The 19,879-nt window shown below is 39.7% G+C and overlaps 1 protein-coding gene across 1 annotated transcript in view; it reads right to left on the reverse strand.

Annotated features, from left to right (window-relative positions):
- The window catches only part of LOC109035026 (probable ATP-dependent RNA helicase CG8611), a 56,661-nt gene extending 39,374 nt beyond the window's left edge, over positions 1–17,287 (reverse strand). Inside the window, exons 1-9 of the mRNA XM_019048487.2 lie at positions 17,037–17,287; positions 15,067–15,480; positions 13,440–13,706; positions 12,454–12,674; positions 11,824–12,067; positions 10,933–11,136; positions 10,137–10,327; positions 8,316–8,388; positions 7,328–7,427 (exon numbers count right to left, since the gene is read on the reverse strand). Coding sequence (XP_018904032.2) covers positions 7,328–7,427; positions 8,316–8,388; positions 10,137–10,327; positions 10,933–11,136; positions 11,824–12,067; positions 12,454–12,674; positions 13,440–13,706; positions 15,067–15,480; positions 17,037–17,108 — 1,786 coding nt within the window. The 5' untranslated portion in view covers positions 17,109–17,287. The remainder of the gene's footprint in view (positions 1–7,327; positions 7,428–8,315; positions 8,389–10,136; positions 10,328–10,932; positions 11,137–11,823; positions 12,068–12,453; positions 12,675–13,439; positions 13,707–15,066; positions 15,481–17,036) is intronic.
- Between the last annotated feature and the right edge of the window lie 2,592 nt (positions 17,288–19,879).

Raw genomic sequence — 19,879 nt, forward strand, 5'->3', positions numbered from 1 at the left:
ATCCGGAGCAATTGCTACACTTCCAGCATTCAGAACTTTCGGTCTCCGAGCCCGGAACGGACGGTATGTCTGTACAGCCCGTAACTTATTTTCTTCAGGGTGGTTTTTAATGGTTCAGAGGTTCGTCCTGCCTATAACCACCCTTTCGTCTCCCAGTTTTTACCCAAACGGCTACACTGAAAAAAAAAGTAGCTTGGATCAAGCATGTTGATTCTTGAATTTGCCGCCAAGAAATTTTTTTTTTTTCTGACTTTTTCTTGATACAAGCAAAATAATGCTGGGTTAGGCCAAAAAGTAGCTTAAATTAACCAGAAAAATTCTTGATTTAAGAAGAAATACTTCTTGGCGGGAAATTTAAGATTCTTTTTTTTTCCCGTGTACGCTCGGTCTCAAGGCCGACTGTGCACTGGAAAAAAAAGAATCTTAAATTTGCCGCCAAGAAGTATTTCTTCTTAAATCAAGAATTTTGCTGCTTAATATAAGCTACTATTTTGCTTAACCCAAGCATTATTTTTCTTGAATCAAGAAAAAGTCAGCTTAAAGCAAGATAAAGGAAATTCTTGGCGACAAATTCAAGAATTATCATGCTTGATCCAAGCTACTTTTTTTTTTCAGTGTGCGGAGGGAGAGCGGCCGGCCGCGGCCAGGGAGGGCTAAAAGATGTATTAGCGTGATGTATGTCTTATGGGTGGCGAACTTTGTCCGCCAGAAGTGCTATTCGTTGTAGTCACTGGTCTCTGAGCCTTTTTCACTCTCCACAAAGCGGGTAATGCATCGCTATTTTACCCTCTCGAGCCGCGCCCGCCCTCGTCCTCGCCCACTCCGCCGCCGCCGACTTATGAGCTGTTTTCTCCTTCCTACCCCCAACACCCCCCCCCCTTCTTACCCCCAACACCCCCCTTCCTCCCCACACTCACGTACACACACGCGGACTCCGCCACTTGGCTAAGTGCGGCACATAGATCGAGCAGCTGAACCGTAAGCGGGAAATTTAACTCATTGAAGGTCAATTTGGATTGCATTTTGCAAAAAGGAACCACTAGCATTGCAATGATGCTAAGATTGTGCAACTTCATCCTTTGCAGTAAAATTGCGGAAATCGTGAAAAACTATGAAATTTAGATGGTAATTTTTGTCTTAAATTCACAGTTTTTAGCGAGTAAAATAGAAATTAATAATGGATAATCGGGTTTTTCCTCCAAGACAAAAGAAGTTGCACAATCTTAGCAACATTGCAATGCTAGTGGTTCCCTTTTGCAAAATGCAATCCATTTTGAGGGGGGGGGGAGAAGAAGCTTGTCTTAAACACCTACCCCGAGATTTTCAAAAATGGGCCTAAGCTAGAGTACCTACATGAGAAGAGTATGGACATGTCAGTAATTTTGAGGTTGGGTCATACAGCCCATAACATTTTTTCAGTGATGGTTTCCTTGGGTTTTCATACGTTCCCCGAGGTTGAAATCAACCCATACTGTGCCAAACTCTACGAGAACTTTCATTCAGCGTTAGCTCGTGCTTAATTTTCCATAGACTATACTGACTAAAAGTAACACAAGGACAAAAACATTTTTCTCGGTGTAAAGTAGGTAACTCTTACGAGCTACAGCTTCACGGGTCGTATCAGCCGTATCAGGAGGGCTGTGGGTATGGATTTTAAAGTATTTTCCGCAGGCTGAGACACTATTTGATCACCGTCGATTCTTCGGCGAACCAATGCAATGTCTCCTCTGAATTTTAGCTCAATTCAATGTCGATATTATGTAGGGCTAGCTGACTCGACTTCCTACATAGTTCTCTGCATTTCCTCTCAGCTAGTTGGGATTGCTGAGACAGCAGACGACTTCAACATTTATAATCGATGGGGGGGGGGGGTGGGTGGTTTGATCGGATAACTAGCTGAACAGCGCGCGCATATTGTTGGCGCGCGCTGGCGTGACCAATGCCGAGTTTTGGCGTATTCATTTCCGAAGTGATTGGACGGGAGAGGGGTGTTGCTGGTCAAAAATAAGGATTTTAAAGAAAGGTAACAGATACAGGAATAATAAGAACGCGGACAGAAAGCGTTGAGATGACCGACTTGGTTTGAAAATCACGACTTCCAACATCCTCGTCGGATGCAGCAATCGGATTCCGCAGATCGGGTTACGTCCTATACCGGCACCTCATTTCTGAGGTTGTCATTTTGCAGTGAAAATAGGAACCACTATTCAGAGCTTCCACCCAGAAAATGAGTTAGGTAACTTCGGGCATGAGTAGCGTTGCAAATAATAGGAGATAGGGTACGTTTAAATTACTGGTGGTCTGAGGTTCAATGTTTTACTGGAGGCTCAAGAGCGTTTCTATTTAAATCGTTCAGGAAAAATCTCCGGAAAATTGAGCTCTCAATGGCACTTAAAAAGAGGAAAGAAAATAAATAAAAAAAACCGAATGATGAACCCATCTCAGCTCATGACTTTACCCACTTAAAAAATCCCGTGTTTACGGTTATAATTTGGGTTCCTTAAAGTTCCTTTTTTTGAGTTTTTGTGCGTAAAATCAAACAAAAGGTCTTGGACAAAATCTATGGTTAAACCGACTAAAACCGCGGATTACTCTGAGACATCCGGGAATGGAGAAGGTGTCCTGCAGTGGCGTGGCGTGTTTTGCGATATATCGATTGATCTGCCACCTGAACCTATGGAAAAGGATCGATAAACAGGGTGTTCGCAACGAACACCTTTATAATCGATTCTTTACCATAATTTCAAATGGGGAAATATCGATGAGCGATCATTAACGCCTCGCCTCTGATGTCCTGCTGAACTAATGTACTCTCCTTTTACTCGATATCTTGTTTTCCTCAGGATGTTGCGACTTCTAAGCCGCCAGCGCATTTGACTTAAGGAAATTATACCCCTAATCTTCAACATAAAATAATTTGAAATGGAGATGTTGCATGTGTGAGGAATTTGCGATTTGACTGTTATTTCTTATGTAAAAGTTCGCGAGAAACACGATGGTGCCACTGGTTTTCTCTGAAATCAACTCCCAAGCTCAAAAAAAGCTCTCAGGTTGAGGCCAAAATGGAGGGGATATCCCACGCTATCCTGAGAGTCCACCTCTACATCAAGACGAACTCACCATGCACAGGGCTCCATACATTGACAGGGCTGCCACCTTATTTGGGGACTCTAAAACTGAAATCACGGCAACCCTGTCAATGTATTTGCTCCCTATCTTTGCATGAAGAGTTTGTCTTGATGTAGAGGTGGAATCTCAGGATAGCGTGGGATATCTCCTCCATTTTGGCATCAACTTGAGAGCTTTTTTTGAGCTTGGGCGTTAATTTCAGAGAAAACCAGTGGCACCATCGTGTTTCTCGCAAACTTTGACATAAGGATCACTAGTCAAATAGCAAATTCCTCACACAAGCAACATCTCCATTGTGTCTCTGGATCCCTTCAGATTGCAGAACTGGCAACAACGCACCAGCGCTTCGACAGAACGCGAATGAACTATCGAAATGCGACGGATCGACCCACTTACAGTCAAGACGCGGTGGCTTGAACATGCATGGTAGATACCACGACTCAGGATCATTTAAGGATTAAGGAATATCAATTACTAACTTTACAGAGATGAGCGAACCTCCTGGCAGACAGGTCGACAGTGGACGGTCTTACGAATGCGGGTTGGACATTCGAACGAGCCAAAGACGATATCATTGACGTTTAAATGGGATAGGCAGCTTAGTTTATGGTGTGAAATTTTTCGGGACGACGAGTTCCATCGAGTAGGATCACGATGTGATCAGGGCCGGATTAAGAAGGTCACAGGCCGCGGCCCATGGCGGCAAATCTAGGGGGCGGCAAACATTGCAATTTTTTTAAATGTAGGTATATACAAAAAAAAAAATCGGATTTAGAAGAAAAAAAAAAAAAAAAATGCAAACGAAAAAAGGCGACAAAATCTCTCATTTCCTGAGAGTATAGTAATTTCTAATGTTGTCATCTTTCAGTGATACAAGTGACAGCGCCTTTAATTAGTCGAGTTAAGAGAGAAACCAAACACGCAATTTGGCCTGGAACGGCGCGACTTAGAGAGAAATGATGACGAGGACTTGAGATGAAAATGAGAAGCCCTCGACGCGGCGATCGATCGGCATGTAACACATATTAGCGCCTACAAGACTGCACGAATACTTCACGCATTGCATCAAACACAGTGCGGTCACTGCGGTCAGCGTGAAACGGATAGCGCCTGCAAGAGTGCATGAATACTTCACGCATTGCGTCAAACACAGTGCGTTCAGCAGCGGTCGGCGTGAAAATCATAGAGCCTACAAGACTGTCGGAATACTTCACGCATTGCGCTAAACACGGTGCGGTCTGTGCGGCGCGGCGGAAGTTAAATTCATTAAACCACATTTGTGTTTGTTCTTTCATAATTTTTTCGTTCATTTCTTGTGAATGGAAGGCCTTGTCCACAAAGAGATAGGTTTACGAAACTTAAATTTCGCGCAAAGTTCCGTGAACTGTTGCTAGTAGTGTTGACAGGGCTTTCGCAAAAAATGGGTCCAACACGAGTGAACGCGTCTTATGCACCCCTCCCCCGCTGGCACGTTCACTTGATGGTTTTTATTGAGCTTTAAGTTCGCAAAAAATTTGATACTTCGCACAGGATGTCTACAAGAACTGGCTGGCAGAAAATCAGTTCTTTTGCAGAACTTTCTAAAAAAAATTCAGTACCTCCTCAAAAGAAAAAATCAGTATTTTTTCAGTACCTGCATGCAACAGAATACGAGGGATATCGAAAATTGGAAACTCACTCGTCGAACACAATAAAAAGAACAGGGCCACAAAGGTCACTCCATAAAGAACCCACCAGCCATGCAACCGCCCGACTCGGATTTTGCTGATAAATTTTTTTCTCGATCAGACCACCAAATAATGAACTTCTGCAAGGAGTGAATGGCCTATGCATGACAGGTGGACGGACATGTTTTTTGGTACACTTCATATTCTTTTTGTTTCAGAATCAGAATCAGAGAGCCATCTCCAAACTGTTGAGGTACACTTCATATTCTTTTTGTTTCAGAATCAGAATCAGAGAGCCATCTCCAAACTGTTGAGGTAGAAATTCATCAGCCGCCAGCCAAGGAAAATATTCTTCCTTAGTCCAGAGATGATGACCTGCAGATCCCAGCTCGAGCTCCGGAGAGAAAAGAATCAGAGAGCCATGAGCAAATTGTTGAGGTTGAAATTCATCAGCCACCAGCCAAGGGAAATATTCTTCCTCAGTCCAGAGATGATGACCCGAAGATCCCAGCTCGAGCTCCGAAGAGAAAAGAATCAGAGAGCCATGAGCAAATTGTTGAGGTTGAAATTCATCAGCCGCCAGCCAAGGGAAATATTCTTCCTCAGTCCAGAGATGATGACCCAAAGATCCCAGCTCGAGCTCCGGAGAGAAAAGAATCAGAGAGCCATGAGCAAATTGTTGAGGTTGAAATTCATCAGCCGCCAGCCAAGGGAAATATTCTTCCTCAGTCCAGAGATGATGACCCGAAGATCCCAGCTCGAGCTCCGAAGAGAAAAGAATCAGAGAGCCATGAGCAAATTGTTGAGGTTGAAATTCATCAGCCGCCAGCCAAGGGAAATATTCTTCCTCAGTCCAGAGATGATGACCCAAAGATCCCAGCTCGAGCTCCGGAGAGAAAAGAATCAGAGAGCCATGAGCAAATTGTTGAGGTTGAAATTCATCAGCCGCCAGCCAAGGGAAATATTCTTCCTCAGTCCAGAGATGATGACCCAAAGATCCCAGCTCGAGCTCCGGAGAGAAAAGAATCAGAGAGCCATGAGCAAATTGTTGAGGTTGAAATTCATCAGCCGCCAGCCAAGGGAAATATTCTTCCTCAGTCCAGAGATGATGACCCGAAGATCCCAGCTCGAGCTCCGAAGAGAAAAGAATCAGAGAGCCATGAGCAAATTGTTGAGGTTGAAATTCATCAGCCGCCAGCCAAGGGAAATATTCTTCCTCAGTCCAGTGATGATGACCCAAAGATCCCAGCTCAGGCTCTATAGACAGCTAAAGTCTGGACAATTTTTTATTAGGTGTCTTTGAAGAGTGGGAAGCAGATGAGGACATTCTGGGTGGCAGTAGCCACCCTGGCCCAATCCTAAAAATATCCCACGATTCATGGACCAACAATTCAGGCAGGATGCAACAAATTCAATTCAACGTTACTCTTTAAGAGAACATTTCCAATTTAATTGAAAGTCTAGAGGCATTAAAACCTCATTCATATACAGCAAAAAAGCAAAGCAAATTTCTAAAGGAAATAAGAAAAACTTTCTATTGATGAAGCTTTAGTGATTTTCGACTTCAGTGAGAAATCTATTTTTGTATTGCAAAATGAGATTCAAGGTAGGTTTTGGGCAAGAGAAAGCTGCTCCTTGCACCCTGCCTTTAAGTATAGGACCTATAAGGAAAATGAAACTGTTTCTTCCAGTTTTATGTGTGTTAAGTGAGGACTGTTATGTTAAGTACTTCTATACATTGCCACCTGAGGCAGCACTGTCGCCTAGCTGTCCGGGGATGTCGGACTTGGCATCTCGCAATACAGTTTGTCATCACACATGCATCAGTTGAGTATCTCGTGTCCAATCCTCCCATTCCCTTAGGGGATGACCCTAACAAGGGCTTAGCGCATGTTTTTGCATGAAACACAGAAACTTATTGTTGAACATTTGAAGCTAAATCTTCCTGAAATCAAAAGATTTTGGTGTTTCTCTGATGGCTGTGCTGGGCAGTATAAAAATTACAAAAATTTCATAAACTTGTGTGATCATGATGCTGATTTTGACATGACGGCATCATGGAATTTTTTTGTCATCAGTCATGGCAAGACAGCTTGCGATGATGTAGGTGGCACGGTGAAGCGCCTGGTGTCTAGAGCTCCGCTTCAAAAAAAAAACAGTGATCTAATCGACTCGGTCGAAAAAATGTTCCATTACGATTGGTTTGACTTCAGACCAGCTTTCAGTAGATTAAAAACTTTTCTGTTGGTTTTTTTTTTTTTGGTGAAGAACGTTTTCGTTTCTCTCATTTTCTTCAAGCCCCCCCCCCCCCCCCCCCTACCAGGGTTGTCATTTATTAAACTCTTGACCTAATATTTTACAAAAGTTCATTATTTGATGGTCTGATCAAGAAAAAATGTACCAGCAAAATTTGAGTTGGGCAGTTGCATGGCTGGTGGGTTCTATACGGAATGATCCTTCACAGAGTGCATATAGTTCACCAAAACTAAGTGATAAAACTAGGAGCTGAGAATCAAATGAATTCTTCTTACCATTACTGGCTGAATTATGAAGCTCTTTATTTTCTAGGACGGCTTTTTCAAATTCTAATTGAAGATAAGTTGCAGCAGACTCCATGGTGGACCCAATTTCCTAAAGTCAAAAAAAGAAGTAAAAGAACAACGTAAATTGATTTAATTAGATCCGCAGATTTAACGGCCAAGTATGTACCTATTTTAATTTCTTCAAGTTTGGCAAGTACTAAAAATAGATGTAGAAGGCCAATATTTAGCCATGCTCTGAACCTTTGCACACGTAGTCAAGTTTTTCTGCCTGCCCTACTAAATCGAAAATTAACTTTTGTCCGTTTCTCTGGGTCAACAAAAGAGACGTACTTATGTATGGTTAGGAAAATTGCATCAGTCATGCAAATTTTTTCAGCTGTTGTTCTGACAGCAACCTGGCAAATTTGATGCACTTGACAAATGAATTGGGTTGGATCCAGAATATTTTAAACTGAGAAAAACGGTTGTCAATATAGTTATCAAATACTGGTGAGTAGTTTATCCAGTGAGAGTTGGCGATCAGATCGCCAAAATACACTAAAATTCAGCAAAATGATAGCAATTTAACAATTCTTCATCAAACTCAAAACAGGTCTTTCAAAGTTGATGAGGCAAATCTATATCATGTCAGGAAAAAATGTACAATAAGTAATTGTTTTTGAACTATTATTGAACCCTTAAGAACTATTTTTGACCCTTTACACTGTTGCAAAATTTTATCAAGCATGAAATAAGATTGATGTTTCTTTGTTCTGGTTATCTATGACTTAAAAATTGGGTTGCATGTTCAAAAAGAAAAAGAGAAAAATGGAAGCATAGAAAAATGTGAAGCGAGTGAAAAAGAAGGGCTTGCTCTTGTTTTGAAAGGAAAATATTTGAAAATCTCAAATCGCAAGGAAATCAAAGGAGGGAGGCACGCTGCGCAATGATTGAGGAGTTTATTGAATGAAAGAGAAAAGAAATTAGAGAGACTCACCTGTCGGTGTCTTTTATCTTGTCGGAGGGCAAGTAATTTTTCTAGGTAACTTTCTGCATTCTCTTGAATGAGTCTGCAAAAGAAAAAAAAAAAATTACAATCAAATTGGGAGGTCATTAAATTTAATTATAATGATTCTCTAACTAATCACATGTTATGTCAGTTTGGGGTGCTCTATATGTATCTTTAAGGGGCCATTAAAAACGATCAGAAAATAGGCAACACAATATATTTTCCCCTAACAAAATTTCACGAGACACAGGAGAGGTATATTAAACTTAACAAGTGACTCATAAGTGAAAATTTTACTGTCACTATACCTATCGCCAAAATACGCTAAAATTCAGCAAAATGATAGCAATTTAACAATTTTTCATCAAACTCAAAAAACAGGTCTTTCAAAGTTGAGGAGGCAAATCTATATCATGCCAGGAAATAATGTACAGTAAGTAATTGTTTTCAACCCTTAAGAACTATTTTTGACCCTTTACACTAATACAAAATTTTGCAATATGAATTCTACTTTCTTCTAATTTCTCCGATTCTCATTTAAATCAACAAAAAATTATTCTGACCAGAAGGATAAAAAAGCCTCAAAAGAGAGCATAATGGGAGATGCCTTCCTTTCCCCAAATGCAAAGCAGAGAAATAACAAGTCTGCCCAGAAACTGTATAAATCCCAAAATAAGTGGCTTGCCTTACCAGGAGAAAATTTGATAATCAAAATAATTTGACAAGATAATAAATGTGAACAGAACCCGTTGACTCATCAACAAATTTTAGTTGCTCATAGCTGGGCTTCGAAACATATTGGAATAGTAACTGAAAATGGCAAGTCAGAGGAGTCAAACTCCAAGGCTACCGACTCACCGGTAATTACCCATTTCGTGGAAATTTTAAGTTTCAGTAGATAATCTACTACAGCAGGTTGATCTACCTGGACTAAACCGACTTAAGCTTTGGGATGGAGATTTTTGAGAGGTTACACACTTAACACTTAATTTGACACTTAACACCACACTTAACCCTTTGAGCCCTAGGTTTTCGCGCGGCCGCCCGCGACCCCGGCCTAGGTTTTTTTCCCGGCAGCGCGCAAATTTAGATGTTTTCATTGACTCAATCTGGGTAATTATTTCGGCAATAGATTGCACACTTAGCCGTCGTTTATCCATTTTATGACAAACAATCTCATTAAATCTTTTAATCAAACACTTTTACTTCACTAACATCGAACAAAAACGCCGGTAGAAAAACGAAAATCGGATTGTTTACATCACGGCAAATCAAGCACCGCAACTGAGAGGTTACCTTGATGCGGTTTCTCCGGATGGCACCGCACTCTATCGGCAGTAGTCTACAGTTGTAGATCACATCCTTCCCGACAGAATGCATATGCTACATGACTTGATACACCGATTACAGAGTGAGCTAGAGGGGAATCTCTGGCAGGCGGTCGCAACACGAGATAACTCGTGCGTAGGCCCGGGCGTGCGGTATGCGCTACACGAGTTAACTCGTGCGTAGGCCTCAAAGGGTTAAACACTTAATTTGACACTTAACTTCACCACACACTGACACTGAATGACACTTAACTTAACACTTGACACTTAATTTTCACCAATGTTCTTACTAGAAATTCAACCAGTCTCTACAAAATCTAAGACAATTAATAGCTGAAAGTTCAACCTGTAGAACATCGTTCTGAATACTTACTGCAGCTAATAACTATTTTTAATATAACTTTCACACGCAAGTGCAGCGATGAAGCTAACACCGATTTTCCAATGAATCTGTTGGGTTAGTTGGCAAGAGTTTTCTTACCGTATTTGACGTTCTTGAAGTAGTTCTATGAACCTGACTTCTGAAGGAACCAAAAAGAGGAGAGCTGAACCTGCCTCTCCTGCCCTAGCTGTTCGCCCGACTCGATGAACGTAGTATGCAGGGGACACAGGTGCTGTGTACTGAATGATCCAATCAACCTTGGGGACATCAATTCCTCTGGCAGCAACATCCTACAAAGATGAAAAGTCAAAATCTTTTAATAGAGACGGGAGATAAGTACATACAAGATTTACAGAATTTTTCCAGTGGGTCAGTTGTACTGGCCACAGAATTGTGTTTGGACGATTAGATTAAAGATCACCAAAAAATAAAAATTCGTCTGGACAAGAAGTTGCGACACCAAATGTTGACGGAGATATTGACCTTTAAATTACACGGCGAATAAATCCATCGCCCCATTGGTGCACACCACGGTTTCCTCCACCTTAGTTTCATCCATGCTTCAAGAAAGACACAGTGCAAATGAGCCTTGCCTTAACCCCCTAAGGCATGGTGTAACAAATTCGTTACTATGCATTGCTTGATTTCTCAAAAATGGAATCATTCCTCAGTAACATAATGTGGCAAGTTTGTATCAGTGTTTTCCTTTTCAAAAACGTGAATACCAAAATTTTGAAATTCTGAGAGAAAAAATTAGAACTTTAATGTTTTACAAAAGCTACAGCATAGATTTGCGTCCCTCAGAACTTTCTGAGATGTCATGAATCATGAGTTAATATGAAAAAAATCCATTTTACTGGTGATTTTTGAATGGTAAAAAATAGTGACTACTCACCGTGCACATTAATACACCAGATGTGCTTTGTCGGAAATCATTGAAAATTTTGAACCTTTCTTGCTGAGTCATGTTCCCGTGAAGTTTAGAAAACAGTATTTTCTTTTTCACTACCGAATTGATCACAGAATTGAAAAGGTCATGGTGATAATCTACCATATCTTGTGTCGCCATAAATACCAACATTTTGCCTGCTGTTTCTACCTGGAAAAAGTAAAAAACAAATGACACAAAGAGAAATAGAGGAAATCAATTAACAATAGAGCTATGAGAACAACTAACTGACAAATAATGATAAATAAGTCAGCACTGTCTGACTGAGTTGTGGTTGAATCATAGTTCACTTGAAGTGTGCGCAACTACAAGAGTACCTATTGAGAGGTTGAGAGATTGAAATGACACGGTTCAACTGGTTGGGAACATGGATATGCTTCCAAAATGAATGCTCAGTTACGCCTGCATACAATTCACTTCTGTTGATACGCCTCATTGGACTGCCACTGAGCCTTGCAGGGGAATTATATACATCTGATAGCATTGAGTTAATTAAAGAGAGATTGGTCCAACTTCAAGGTGCGTAATGGCAGAATTACCGGTGCCTAGGCTCTTAAGGGTCGCCTCTCAAGGAAGCTCAGCGGCTACTTCTCAATATTACACCTAATAGAATAGAACAGAATATGTGGAATATCTGAGGTATCCACACGACACTGTAAAAAAAAATGCTGTACCTTGTTTTTAATGCTGTTTAAGCACTAAGCACATTAAGGAATCTTAATTTTTAAAATTGAATGTTTAAGTTCATAGAACAATTTACTGGCCAAAATGATTCAGCTAACACACATGCATGATTTGTAATTAACTACAAAAGTATTAATATCTGACATTACTCACAGAGCATTTCCAAATGATGAAAGCACCAAGAGCGGCGAGCCTTAATTTAGGAGGTGTTATTGTATAACATTGACACAAAAAGTCAGGAATGACTAGCTCGTGATCGATTGAGTCTGAGACATCTATTCGTTCAGCATTCTTGAGAGCTAATCCTGCGAGCTTCTCAACAGCTGATGTTAGGGTTGCGGAGAGTAGGATTGTTTGTCTAGAGTTTTTTTGCTGCTCATCCAGTGTTCTAACCAGACTAGAGAAAGCCATACCAGAGAGAAGGTATTAATGCAAGAGTACATAATAAATTAACCATGCAGAATAAGGACTATTAAACGAGAAAAATTGTAGCTGTTGGTATTGTGAGCCCTTGTATTGATAAGTTTCTAACTAGAAGAATTTAGAGCATTTTGAAAAAGGCTTGAAAGAATACTCGAGTGATCAAACTGCCATTCAAAATTACCATTTCTTGAGAAGTGAAAATTCGGCAAGGACAAATTAAGTATTTTTAAAAGGATTTTTCAGAGTATGTAGTTCCATTTTAACAACACCATTTTGGATTGCCTGTAATGAGAAGAAACCAAGGTGTTCTGGAGAAATTTCTTTTGGTGTACTGAAGCACTGATTGAGTAAAGGACTGACCTAGCAACATCTCTTTCATATCCCAGATCAAGGAGTCGGTCGGCTTCATCCAAAATTAGCCATTCAACTGAGGAGAGTTGCAGACAGCATGTGTGCATGGCATGATCAAGCAGTCTTCCAGGGGTGCCTACGAGGATGTTCACACCTTTCCTAAGCCTGGCCTTCTCTGACTTTCGTTTCTCGCCACCGACAAGAAGCCCAGGCACTAACCTGGTAAAAGGCTGAAACAAAGAATCCATGGAAATGAAATGGCATACTGATTAACAAACTACAGTAAGACCTCGATTTATCGGATTTCACGGGACGGAGGCCAAATCTGTTGAATCCCGGAATCCGCTAAATCGCAATCCGATAATTCGAGGTCTTACTGTATGGATTTATCCTAGGAAAAATGGGTGTTAAGAGGGGAAAAAAACATGAAAGCAGTCATGCAAGAGTGTTCAAAGCAGTAAGTAATGTCCTTCTCTTTCTGGACAAAGAAGCCCTTCTGCAAGGAAGAGGCCTCTTCTTGATGGAGTGAACTTTTATTTATAGAAATGTTCATTTTTCTGGTCTGTTCAGGCAAAAAAGAACCCTGGGAACTTTGATTTCTTCACATTATTTTGCCGAATCTCTATTTGTCATTCAGCTACAAAAGCTTGAGTCTGGGATGCAAAATTTATGTGACTTCATCCCAAAATGTCAGTAACGGTAGATTCAAAATTTATTTTTCTCGGTGGTCATTGGTCACTTTTAATTTTCTGACACCAGCTTTTTTCTGGTGTTAAAATATTCAGAAGGTTTAATATCATATTTTTCTAAAAGGGCATTTGAAACACTAGCCTAACATTGAACATCCTTCTTTTCGCCCACAGGGAAAGAGGGTCTAGGACACCCCCCCCCCTTTCAGGGCGCTAACAAAAGTTTGGCTTGGGCTGAAAATGTAAATCCAGCAGGAAAATGGTTAGTTGAACAATGAGAGAATGAAAAAAAATAGTCTAACTTACTTTCACAAGTTTAACAAAGCACTCATAGGTTTGAAGAGCAAGCTCTCGTGTTGGTAAAACTACTAATGCTTTGACTCCATCAGACCTAACAATTTCAGGCCTTTTTTTCTGCAACATTTCGACTATCGGTAAAGCATAAGCCAAGGTTTTACCACTCCCAGTTTGAGAACAAACCAACAAGTCTTTTCCTTCCAGCAGCGGAAATAGAGTTAACTCTTGAACTTGCGTCATCTGTGTAACATGGAGCACATCTGCCAGATTTTTCACCTGTTGATTGAGGCAAAAAAAAAAAAAAAAAAAAATGTAATATCAATCAGAACAATAAGCTGACAGTACCTACTTATACTTAGAAATGGATTCAAAACTGAACCACAGGGAAAATATAAACCTGTTTGCTTCTTAAATTTCAGTTTTAATACTGTTTCAAATTATTTGACCAAAAAAAGGAATCTCACAAAGCTTAGCCCATCAATAATGCTAATACTTTGAAGCCAACAGAGCTATTGAAAGCCAGAGCGCAGGATTTGGGTTCACTAAGTGATCTCCTAAAAACTTGGCATGAAACAAGATGATATCACCAGTATCACCAAAGATCAAGACCTAAGCTCATGGAAAAATCTTTAAGATGAATCCATAATAAAAAGGCACAAGATCTGCTTTCAAGAGAATTCATCCATCTACCTCCTACCTTAGTAAAATTTTTGGTGCACAAAGAGGGTTGAATAGATTAACGAAGTTTAAGTATTAAAGAACTTGATAAGATATTAGAAGTGGATACATAGTACCCTAGGTGGCCATAGAAATTTTGAGTTTGAGTTCCTTAATAATTCTTTTGAGGCAACACAAGGTGATAAAAAATATTCCAATTTAGCTGAGGAACTTAAGCTAAAACTATGAGATGTAACATTTAAAAGTTTACTACTTCTACACGTGCCAATTTTCTGGCTCTTTCCGGTCATTTTGTTCTTTCCCCATACTTACGCTTGCCCTGTTTCCTCTTAATGATGCCACCCCGGGTGTCTACTCATTCATACCTTTCTATTTTACAATAAGGAAGCTGCCATGACTAAGCCAAAAATTACCCATTTTTACATTACTCCAGAGCCTCCATTAAGAGCACAGACTCTGCTGATGAATTACGTTGTTTCCTTACGAAGAGACTTTGACTGAAAACATGGGTGGACCTCTTTAAATTATGTATTTTCTTGCGATCCCAGCTTCAAGAGCTACAGACAATAAAGTTCAGAAGGTTTAAGGATGCTATCCACTGGCTGCAATTTCACTGCGACTTTTTACTGACTTATTTCCCAATTTCTACAACTTTTTTGCTAAAGTTTTTCTACTACTTCAAAATTCCATGTTTTTTTTTGGAGTGTTCCAGCAAAATTTCTCAGGTTTCAACACCAGAGAAGTTTGTAGAATTGAATGCTCATTACAGTTTGAATTTTGATTGAGATCTATTTCTTCTTGTCTTGATTACAGTGTGCTGAGTCTTTAGTCATTTTAACAGATAGATGTACCCATCTCTTTAAATGGTCACAACCAAAGGTAAATTTTTCGACAAATGCAAGGCAATGAAGTGGCTTCCTTTATAAAAAAAACTTGGTGGAAAGAACCACAAACTTACCGTATGAGGGTGCAATTCAGCAACATCCTTGAAAAACTTTGAGGAAAATACAGCTTCATTTTTTGGTTTGATGGATTTGTTCTCCACCTGAGGGACTTCTGGATTTTTTCGGAAGAGGGATGAAGTAGGCCCATAAGTGTTGGTAGAAACTTTCTTTGGACCCTGCCCGATTTCATTTCCAGAATTAGTTTCTCCTTTTTTTGGCTTGTTAGATCCAGCAGAGAGGAGATGCTTCTCTTTGTGAGACTCATCTGCTGGTTTCCCGAACTTAGGTTTCACATTTGAACTCCTTTGAATTAAGGCTGAGTTAACTTTCTTCACAGCAGGGTTGACTTTGCGTTTGATATCACTCTTCACACCAACTCTGGTTGTCTTTGAAGCACCTGTCCCTTTGGATTCAGAGGGCCTTTGAAACTGTAACAATTAAGAAACAACTGATAACAATGCAATAATCAGACTTTGAAGGCTTGGACGTTTCCCCTAGATACAGAATGATGGAACGCTTGCTGTGTCACAGATTTTTAATTTGAACACATGTCTTCACATAAAATGATTCAAGAAACAAGATGGTGCCACTAGTTTTCTCTGAAACAAACTCCACAGCTTGAAGACATCTCTCAAAGGTTGAGGCTGTAATGGAGGGGATCTCCTGAGCTATGCTGAGAGTCCACCTTTAGATTTAGTCCAACTCTCCATGCACAGATAGCATACAATAGCAGGGCTACCGTAGTTCCAACTTAGATGTCCCAAAACCAAGTGGGCGACCCTATGAATGTATTCGGTCTCGGAAGATACACTGAGTTTGCCTGGATGTAAAGATGGGCACTCGGCATAGCATGCAGGAAATCCTTCCATAACAGCCTTAAGTTTAAGAGCTTATTTGGAGTTTTGAAGTTCATCTAAAAAAAAACTGGCGGCACCATTGTGTTTCTCCGATAAATTAGGTATACAAAAGAATGAATACTTGAAACACAAATCCCTGACACATGCATGAACTCCGTCGCTACAGGTGAATCCCAATATCCGGCCATCGATTATGCAGTCATCCAACACCGCTATGTATAGTTAGCCTACTCAACTGAAAATCAACCAATTCGTCAATTTACCTAGTGCGGACGCATCGCATGTTGAGACAAAAGTCAAGTATTGTTTAGATCGTCACTCATCAGTAGTGCCATCTGACAGCATGTAGGTATTCACGTGTAGAGTGATGTTGATTCGGCAGTAATCAGAGATTGACATTTGTCTCAACCTACGAAGCGTCCGCTCTAATACACTGCAAAATGGAAGTCCGAAATGTAAAGTATGTACTAGATACAACTTCGGTGTTGGGTACGTCCCTTAGTCTAAACTTTTCTCATTCTGGATCAAACAGGGGTTAGCAGTTAGTGTGCTGCGCTGCCTGTAATCTATAATGCAAAGGCATTGCTGCTATCAGACAAACACAAAACCTAACCAAAATCTAACGATGCGTACAGAAGGTAAGTTCCAAAGTTCTCTCCGATCTGCAGATGCAAATCTAACAACATTACTAGTGTTTGGATAAATGATAGAATTCGCTGCAATGACAAGTGAACGAATGTTACGCTGTCATCTCACCTCACACACTGAGATACTGGACGTACATACAATGCCGTTCTACGGGCTACTCTCCCCGATCAAATGACTTCAAATGCTAGGGTCCACGTCCCCTGGTAATTAATAGTAGCAGCGGTCATTCTTGATCGACGCAATACTTTGCGCAAAACAGAAGGATTAAAGAAGTGAATAGGTATTTAGGTGCAGGATAATCAGAGAGTACAGGTGAGGAGATGGACGAAGGAATCAATGCACGGATTGCTCGACCTAAGTTCTGGGTCTGTCCAACCTACGTATGGAAATGAATGACGACAAAAGAGCGAAAAATAGATAAAAATAAAGGAAAGAAGTGGACGATTTTCAACTGGCGAATGAAATAGAGACGAACTTACATATTTTGAGACCTCTGGATCTAGTGTGCGTGCTCCGATGTTGAGGCAGATATTATCGGTGTCTCCGGCCATTGCGACGCGGAATCACCATCCACAGACTTCAAATTTCTTGCCAGACTCAAATTTGTCAGAAATTAGAGTGTAAAAAGGCGCAGAATTAGAAGAAAATCCACAAAACTAGCAATCTAAACTACAGCACATCTAATTTTGAGTGACCACATGGCTTGTTATCAACAACAACAGTTTTTTAAGAAACAACAGCGGCCATTGACAGGAAACGGAAACAAAAAGAAATTGAACATGGCGACGGAGAACCGGAACCGGAAATGAACTTCCGTCTCATCTCAAAGTTGCATTGCAAGCAGCAAGCAGTAAGCAGTGCCAGTGTTGCGATTGTTGCTAGCGTCACGGAAAATAAAATATATTAACGCTTCTTTTGAATTCGACAGAAAAGAGTTTGTCTTCACTTTAGCAAAGAGAGTAAATACAGGAATCTAATTTAATTTGGCCTCGGTAAATTGGTCCTTCAAATTTCGACCCAATATCTTCAAAATTTCCGCTCCTAATTATTTTTTCTAAAAGAAACAAGTCAAAGCTATGGCGAGATATGTATGCAAAATATTTTGCTATAAGAGAGAAAAAATCAAGAAATTACATTGACTTGTTTTCTGTAAAAGAAAATAGGTACCTAAGGTATGACAGGAGATCTGCAATGTCGCAAATGAAGATACATGGTTCTGCAAGTTAGCCATCAATATGTTGTGACAACTGATGCACCCTTGCCACATACCAACACCACTAAAATGTTGCTGGAGCCCCCTCAACCAGAATGAGACTGTTGCAGTTTTACGTGATTAATTTTAGGAGAGTGTTAAAAATAAGAATCAATCAATAACATCACGAGAAGAATTGACCGCGTTAAAACAGAAAGGAACCAAGCCCCGTCAGCTATTGCCAAATTTGATTGGGCAATGTAATTCTTTGCAAGTAAGCGGTTTTGCGGATTTTCGTGCAAATTTCAGTGGATTTTCTCCATAGTACGAAGCAAATTCCCTAAAATTTTCAAAGGAATCTGCACAAACATTCTCTTGTAAAAAATTAAATTGTCCAGGTAACTTTGGCGATAGCTGATGTGGCTTGGTTCCTTTCTGTTAAACGCGGCCCATCTATCCTTCTACCCAAGTTAGTTTGTTTTCTTTCAAGTTGCCATTGTAACAAAAAATATGTATCCTGACCGTGCTCGCAATACTATGGGCCAAACACAATAACCATACGCAGGCCATGCTGCATCGGATTGAAGGTGCTGGACACTGGGTCATGACCAAATATGATATCATAAGCTTCTAGCCAAAGAGAAACATTTTTTCTGCAACTTCAACTATAAGCCTTTTTTTCAGTCAAAAGCGCTATTTTGAGTTTTGAGAAGCTTGACAACGCATAGCTCCCTAAAATTCTCCCTAAAATGTCTATTTTCGTCAAAATTGCAGGAGCTTAAGCTGGAATGCGAAAAACAAAGAATTAATAGGTAAATGCAGCATTAAACGATAATCATGATCAGAATTTCTTATTTTCCCTTCTTTGGATGGTTCATCTGAGAGGATGAAGTCACAGGATTATTGCTTGGTAATACTTTTGGTGAATAAAAGAAATAAAAGAACCACTACTACAGGAAAACATTATGTCCTTAGTTTTTTAAAATAATATTCACAAGAGGACTCTTTCTAAGCCTTAAAGCTTACTTGTGCCAAAGGCCACAGGGTGAGGTAAAAAAAAAAAAGTTAACACAAGGTTCAGAAAAAATAATCTATTTCAATTATTGTTAATTAATCCCCTAGGAATACAAATGTATGTACACGCTACATTAATTACTATTAAAATTGTAAAATTCACAAAAAAAAAAAAAAAATTGACACATATCGAGCGAGGAACTTATAGGTTCCTTTCTTAAATAAAAATTGAGGACATTAGAGAATACAAGTCAGACAATTTGGAAAAGTACTATCTATTATACTCTTTGAAGATGAGGAGAAAAAAAAACTGGAACATCCTACAAATTTCACGTAGTGCTTTATCCATGCACTAGCCTCTTACTCAAATTGGCTCAAATTTTTGTTTAAAAACAGAGGTGGGTAAACGTTATTTGGATACGGTTTGGGCTTGACACAGAACCATTTGTTTTTACAGCTCTCACACATCACAAGGAATACATGAAACGGACCTCAAAAGTGGTCATTTTCAAACAGAACTGGCTTAGCTGAAACGAGTTGAAAGAAAGCTACCAACAAATCACAACCTGTGTACTAAAGCCATTTACAGTCCATCCTAATTCGAGCGAAAATGTTTGTCACTAAGCACTACAAGACAAAATGTACAGACAAAAATTTAAGAAATTGAGGACGTTAGTTAAGAATAATACATGGTGACCAGAAATGAAATATTGCCGAACCAAACTAATGGTGAATTTACAAATTGATACAAAAGAAGATGAAAACAGAATAAGGAGGTGAAGCTCCTTATTTGAAAGCCTCTGAAAACAAGCTCCTCTCCAATCGAGAATGATGGAGAAAAGGCTAAAAATATACTTCTTTTAAATTTAACACAATTTGCAAATAGAGAAATTGCAAATTTAAATAGGTCCGAATAAATTCTACATGAAAACTTCATGTCATAACACGATATCTCTTTTTACAGTAAAAACAAAACTACAAAGAAAAAAAATAAGTCCACCGTTGATCAAGAGGATTGGTCAATTTTTTCTACCTACTCTTTTGTGGAGGTATTCAGTCAAATACTGATTTACTAATTACTAAAAATTTTACAGGATTTCATTCTCCTTAAAATAC

The sequence above is a fragment of the Bemisia tabaci genome, chromosome 4 (genome assembly GCF_918797505.1).
Source record: "Bemisia tabaci chromosome 4, PGI_BMITA_v3".
Classification (NCBI taxonomy): Eukaryota; Metazoa; Arthropoda; class Insecta; order Hemiptera; family Aleyrodidae; genus Bemisia; species Bemisia tabaci.